Raw genomic sequence first — 7,029 nt, forward strand, 5'->3', positions numbered from 1 at the left:
AGCTTGATACAATTTGTTCAGGGGTGAATAGATGGATAATGACTGGATTTGGAGGAAGGAGCCAGGGACTGGAACCCCAGTTCTGTCATTTGTTACGTCAGGCAAGTACTTCACTCCTTCTTGGCCCGTTTCCATATCAACATATTAGGAGGTTGGACAAGATAAATGTCTGAGGTCACTTCCAGTTTTAAATCTTAGGAAAGAACATTGACTTGCCATTATTTGACGTTTAAGGATGAATCACCAAAAGCCAAGAGCACCTTCCCTCCGCCCATATCTTCTCAACTCCATGGTGACCAGACCTGGTCTTGTACAAGCCCGGAACCTTCCTCCCTATTCCCTCCAACACAAAGCCAAGCTTCCCAGGTGCACCTAGAAGATAACAAATAACTATTGTTCCCCCACAAAGGCCTTTACAATTCCTCCTCCAACAAAAGCTTCCATCCATCACTCCAGGAACACAAAAGGAAACTCTAATGCAAACAACAGAAAATTAGGTTTGTATGGGGACCGATAGGGGTGGGGAGGGTGTAAGAGATGCTCCATCTGTCCAGGAAGACCTGGCTCTGCCAGGTCAAAGTTGGTTCTGAAAAATGTCATGCTTTGGGCAATGATATCACAGAATTTGAGGATTAAACAGAATATCAGAGATCACCCAGTGCAACCTAGAACTGAGCAGGAACTCTCACCCCAAGCTCCCTGACATCTTTTTCCCATCAATTTTCTACTTCTTAAAGAACAGCCTTGGGTAACCTTCAGATGTTGGGAACTGAGAAACCTTCCTCCTTCCAACAAGATTCTTAGGCAGGGCCTGTTCTGGTTTAGAATACCTCATCATTATCAAGCTTTCTTAAATGGAAATTTGCTTCTCTGTAACTTCTACATATGGTTCCTTCTGCTGCTGGGGAGGGGCAGGGCATTCTTCTTACTTATGATATCACTCAGCTATTTGGAAATGACTAACCCAGAGTCCCACAGTCAGCAAGTTCCAGAGCCAGGGTTCAAGCACACCAGGCTGGATTGCTTTCCATTATATCATGCTATCTGTCATGGAGCGCATTATGCCCTCCCTGTTCTAGGTTGGACTGGTTTCACACTGGTGACTCTTCCACTCCAACCATATCCGTCAGCAGAATATTCAAGATAATCCCTAGGGAATGAATGTGGCTCAGCTACAAAGCCCCCCCCTACCCTTGTCTCCAGCTGTTTCTATCTGTCTCCATTTCTCTAATGTACCTTGAACATCTTGTCCTATTCTTTTTCTTGTCTCTATCAAAGAGATCAGATCTGGATAATTGGGCAGCTCTGCACTGCAAGAGATCAAAGTGTTGGACTTGGAATCAGGAGAACTTGAATTTAAATCCTGCCTCAGACACTAACTAGCTGTAGGACCTTAGCAAAGTCACCTAATTTCTCAGTTTCCTCTTCTGTAAAATGCGGATAATAATAGTATCTATGTCACAGAGTTATTGTGAGGAAAAAAAATGATAATATTCATACAATACTTTGCCAATCTTAAAATGCTACGTAAATGTTAGTTATGATTATGATAAAGTTTAAATTGGTAGGCATGGGACCTCTGGGGGGCGGGGGGGAATCATCTTCCCTGGAATTTCTCCAACTTCTCCTAGAATAAGCTCTTTTTCTTATTTCAAAGTGTCTGCCTTCCCCATTAAATTCTTTCCATCAGAGGGAATTCCATCTCTCATAAACTCCATGTTGGATGAAATTCAGTCTCCCTGACAGATCATTCAGATTTCCTTCCTATTGGTGAACAACCTTTCAAAATTGTGTCCTGGAAGCTTATACTTTATGCAAGAATCACAGACAATTTCTACCAACAATAAGTTGTTGTTCAGCTGTTTTCAATCTTGTCTGACTCTTGCTGATTTCATTTAGAGTTTCCTTGGCAGATATGGAGTGGTTTGCCAGCTCCTTCTCTAGGTCATTTTATAGATGAGTAAACTGAGGCAAATGGGGGTGAGTTGCTCAGCTAGGAAGTATCTGGAGCCAGTTTGAACTCAGAAAAATGAGTCTTTTTGACTCTAGGACCAATGCTCTCTGGACAGAACAAATTCAGTGTGTGTGTGTGTGTGTTGGTCAAATGTCCACATTTGGGAATCTATCTACACTGTTCTTTATAGCATGCTAGAACTAGAACACCAAGAGAGCCGGACTGAAGATGATAATTTAGGAGAGAGGCCGGCAGCCAAGGGCTGGGACAAGAAGCGCCCTCCCAGTGATGATTAAGTAAAAAAGCCAATCCATCAAGCATTTGCTAAAAAGGATCGTACATTAAGCTTCTAGCTTTCCTCTCATCTTTTCGTTCCTTGCACCCAAAAGCCCAGTAGCAAATGTTCATCCCTAACAGCAGCAAAGCGTGAGTTTCCATGAGAGTATGAGTCCAGGAACCCTAAGAGAAGGTCCCAGACAACAAGGCTTCCTGACCCCAGACCCTAACTCCCTTTTCTCTATAAGGGTTCTTGTAGACTTGTTATTCCCAGACTCACTGCTCACCTAAATGTACTCACCAAGCAGCTGTCCCTCACAATGACTTATGTATGCACCTGTCATTTTGAAAAATGGTTTAGCAGAAGCAGCTTTTTAAGACACTGATGTATCACAGAAATGAACTAAATCTGGAATGATGAATATCTACCCAGAAGTGGAATAAATGAAGAGATGTGGGCTAGATACAATTAGATGAGGACCCAGATTTCTTTCCAAGATCTGTTGCTTGGTTTCCTGACCAATTCCCTAGATCTTAGACCTTAGATCACATTTTTCTGAAGCCTCAAAATTCAGATGTAGAACGGTGGAAAGAACCTGGGGTTAAGTATCAAGAGGGCTGAGTTTGAGAACTGTCATTATCCTCAGGTCTCATTTTCCAAATCTGTAAATAGGGTTGAAAGGAGTGAGGTGAGCATTATGCTGAATAGTATCTAATACCATATACAGTTAATAGTTTATGCCTTCAAGGTGAAATCCTTATGACATCTTTTTCCCATCAATTTTCTATTTCTTAAAGAAAAGGCTTGGGTGACCTTCATAAGGTCTCCTTGAGCCACAGTTTCCTCATCTATAACACGAGGAGGGGTTGAACTCTATTGCTTCCCAGGTAGATCTATAATCTATAGATTTATAGAATCTATAATCAATCAACAAGTTTTCTTAAGCATCTACTATGGGCCAGGCACTATCCTGGGTACTGACAACCTTTCCTCCTCCCAAAAGAATTCTCATTTTCCTGCTGGGTAAATGTTTAAAAAAGATTTCTCTTAACAGTTCCTGAAATCCTAGACTTCCATTTCTTTTACAAAGCTTCTGGTTCCAAGGCTAAACCTACATGTGTATGATACAGAACAGAGAATATTTGAACCGCATCTTTAAGAGATGAGGATGTTTTACATTCAGTTCTTACTCACATAGGCAGATATCCACTAGAAACACCACATATACCAGCAGCTCTCTCAGAGTGGTCTTGACATAAAGTTCTCTGTTTTCCGCCATGTTCTCTGTTAGTGTTGTACCCCAAAGTCCTACAAAGCAGGGGGCAGAACAGCAGAATCCCATGGGCATTGACCCATCCATCCCTCCCAGTCCCCTGTGTCCCCTTCCTAAACTTGATCCTGTCTCTCAGGCTATCGTTCCTCCCCCAGAAGGTTAATGCTCTAAGCAGAGGAGTGTCCAGAAGGAAACCTCTTCAGATACTTCCCTCTAAACCAACCCCAAACCCAGCTTTGAGAAGCCCTGGCTTCCCCTGTAGAATCTCTTTCATTAGAGACTTCTCACTGCTCTCCCACCCCATTCTCTGATGTCTGGGGGCATATAGCTCAGTCCTGGATGCTGATCCTAGAGCCCACAGTTCCACCCTCCCACTGAGCTCATCTTCTCTCTGCTAAGGTCCACTTCTTGAGCTCATAGCCCTTCATGCACATTTCCCTAATGAAGGAATTCTACTCTTAAGTTTATAGTTATCCCCACTGTAGCATGACTGGGTACAATAACTCAGCAGCAATTTGCTGAGTTTATGGTCCTCTCAAATTTACACTCCTTCTATTAAGATCACAGGCCCCCTCCCTAAGCTCACCCTTCCCATTCAATTCCCAGTCCCTCCTTCTCCCCTGCTTAACGGGAGGAAGGGACTTTCCATCAGCTACCTCGGATGCCACGACAGATGTGGAAACACATGTGGCGACAGCAGTCCATGCCTGATGCTTGAGGTGCCCTCTTGAAGGGCCCACCTTTGGGCTTCTTCCCAGGCTGGCTTGGTAGAGGACCAGAGATGGTGCAGATCTTCAGGGTTGCAGGTGGTGAGGGGGGCCCACTGTAAGCCGGGTTGTCCCAGGCTCTTGGCCCCAATCCCTGCAACTCCTGACCCTCAGGGTTACAGCTGGAGTTTCCCACAGAACACATGACTAAAGATGTAATGCCAAAGGTCAGAGAGAAGTTTCAACCTCACCTGTTTGGACCCCACCTGCAGAGAGAGAAGAGGAGCAAGGGGCTGGTCTGCCCAGAGCTCAGCTTAGCCCAGCCCAGCCAGGAGTCTGGGTAAAGACTATCTCCCTGTCTGCTTGGGGATTTAAGAGGAAAGGAAGCTCGGACGCTAAGCTATGAGGCTATAAGGCAGGAAGGATAGAGGGAGAAAAGGGAGCGGGGGTGTTCATCAATTATGCCAAGGGGAGCAGTGATCCCTTAGAATAATTAGAGAAAACTGGAGGGGAGGGGAGGAGGTGGGGCTGGGGTGATGGGGAGGAGGAGCTGGGTTGGGAAAAGGGACAAGCTGGACAGAGGAGGAGAAGGGGTCTAATGCAGCTTGGGGCTGCGCTCAGGCTAGTCTAGAGCTGTAGGGAGGTGGAGAGGAGACTCCCCTGGGAAAGATGATGAAAGGACCGCTGGGTTCCTGGGAAGAAAGGGGTGGAGATAGGGGGTGCTGCAACATAGCACTGGGCTGCAGTAAAAGCTCCTGAAAGGGCCGACATAGATTTGAGGGGGAAGGGTGGTTGTGGAGACTGACTGGCATACTTCTCCTGAAGCTTGACCAATTGTGTGGGGGGAGCCTCCCTTACTGTCTCTTTGTTGGGGAGAGAGGGGGTAGACAGACCTCTCGATGAGGGGATAGTGAACCAAGGAATGGCTGTAAGTGGAAGGCGTGAGTGGGGATGTGAATGAGTCCAAGTGGGCTTGCCCAAGATGCCCTTAGGCTGAGAAGAGATAAAACAACCAAGGGGCTTCCTCATCCTGGTCCAGGACAAGGCATCCTACCCCCTTGGCTTTACCCAGGAACATTAAACTCCTAAACTTAACCAGGAAGGAAGAGGGAGCTGAATCCCTCTGAGCTGCAGGGGCAGAGGGGAACCTTGGAGATAACTAGAAATTCAGGGAGCTTGATTTAGGCTTCAGACCTAGTTCAGGATTCTGGTTTATCCTAATCCTAGAATAAAATTTCCAATGTGGATGAAGCTGGGCAAAAAAATACTCTAAATTGTTAATGTTTTCAGTGTGGAAAAATAAGACATCTGAGAGCCCAATGTAGGTATGGAGATAGAGTGAGAAGACAGGGTGAGAGAAGACCTAAAACCCTATGTCCAAAATGCCACAAGGGCTTCCACTGGGCCTCAGAATGTAGATTGACCCAGGGAAATGAGAGGTGGGGCCCAGCTCCAAGACCTCAATCAAAAGACAGGTGGGGCAAGATAACAGCCAAGGTTACACCTTTAGAAGTTCAGGACTTATCAGAGATATGTTCTATCAGTCAAAAAGAAATCAGATGGCAGAAAGGGATTACAATTGGGGAGAATACAGGCTTTTTAAAATTCAACAGAAGGGCAGTGTCCAGTGCAAGCAGCTCCAATGTAATTGCCAGGTGATGAGGAGAAATCTAGAAAGTGGTAAATAGAAGGGACTAGATAGGTTAACAGCCTGGAAGAAAGGGTTTGCTTGTATCTCTACAGATGGAGAAGGAATCAGATGGGTGCCAATGAGCATCTGGAGAGAGACAGAAAAAGAGAAAAACCTCAAAACATAGGAGAAGACCTGAGAAACATCTGATACTGAAAAAGCATGGATAATGAAACTGTTGCAGAACTTGAAAACCAGCAGGAATCATTGGATTCCCTAACACATAATAAGGCTATTGCAGGACTTCAAAACTTGCAGGAATTATTGGATTCCTGGCACATGAAGTAACGGACAATAGATTCCTTTTGGACTGTTTCTAGGACTTATGGACATGTATAATTCCTCATGTTGATTCATGTTATTTATTACATCACTATTAACCTGTGTTACTATGTGCTTATGTAATTTATGTAATTATGTGTAATACTTCCCATATTGATGGATTTATGTATATCTGTTTTAAGAGTGAGCCACTTCAGAAACCTGCTAATCTGATTTGATTTCTCATTTCCTTTGGTGTTTTCATCTCCCTTCCTGAGTCATCAGGGAGGGCGTGATCCCCTCCTTTTATGGTGTTTTCACCCCATTTTTTGAGCAGTCAGGGAAAGTGTGATCACCTTCTTTTGGCGGGGGGTTCTCACCTCCTTGAGAAATTAAGGAGGTCATAACCACCTATGTTCTAAAAACAAAAGAAAGCTGGAGATGTTATGGGCCAGAATTTGAAATAAGGTGCTAAGTCAGTGGAATTGATAGAGGCAATGGTTGTTTAGCAGGGTGCTTAACAGTTCTCTAGTTCAGTACATGTATTTAGTACTTACTATAGTTCCACAAGATTCACACCTTTAAGAGAGCATGTATAAGCTAGGAACCTCAACCAGGATTCAGTTGGGAAGATTCAGAAGCCAGAGCTCAAGCTCTAGAACCAAGACTACAGAAAGCCTCTAAGAAAGCTAACTGGGTCGTAAGAAAGGAGACAAGACTTGAAAGGAGACAATAAAGGATTTGGACTTTAACTCCTGGCTGCATTTGGGGTGATTACTGAACTGAAAGGAAGTTTCCCTCCAGAGACCCCAAGGAAACCTCAACAAGAGAATATTACATTTTAGAGAAGACTATTACACTCCTAGC

General features: G+C 44.4%; 1 protein-coding gene across 2 annotated transcripts in view; it reads right to left on the reverse strand.

Annotated features, from left to right (window-relative positions):
* Positions 1-4,491, reverse strand: part of PKD2L1 (polycystin 2 like 1, transient receptor potential cation channel) — a 26,313-nt gene extending 21,822 nt beyond the window's left edge. For both annotated transcript variants that reach the window (XM_031956694.1, XM_031956693.1), the window contains exons 1-2: positions 4,161-4,491; positions 3,426-3,539 (exon numbers count right to left, since the gene is read on the reverse strand). In XM_031956694.1, coding sequence (XP_031812554.1) covers positions 3,426-3,539; positions 4,161-4,416 — 370 coding nt within the window. In that variant the 5' untranslated portion in view covers positions 4,417-4,491. The remainder of the gene's footprint in view (positions 1-3,425; positions 3,540-4,160) is intronic.
* Between the last annotated feature and the right edge of the window lie 2,538 nt (positions 4,492-7,029).

This window comes from Sarcophilus harrisii, chromosome 2 (assembly GCF_902635505.1).
Source record: "Sarcophilus harrisii chromosome 2, mSarHar1.11, whole genome shotgun sequence".
Lineage (NCBI taxonomy): Eukaryota > Metazoa > Chordata > Mammalia > Dasyuromorphia > Dasyuridae > Sarcophilus > Sarcophilus harrisii.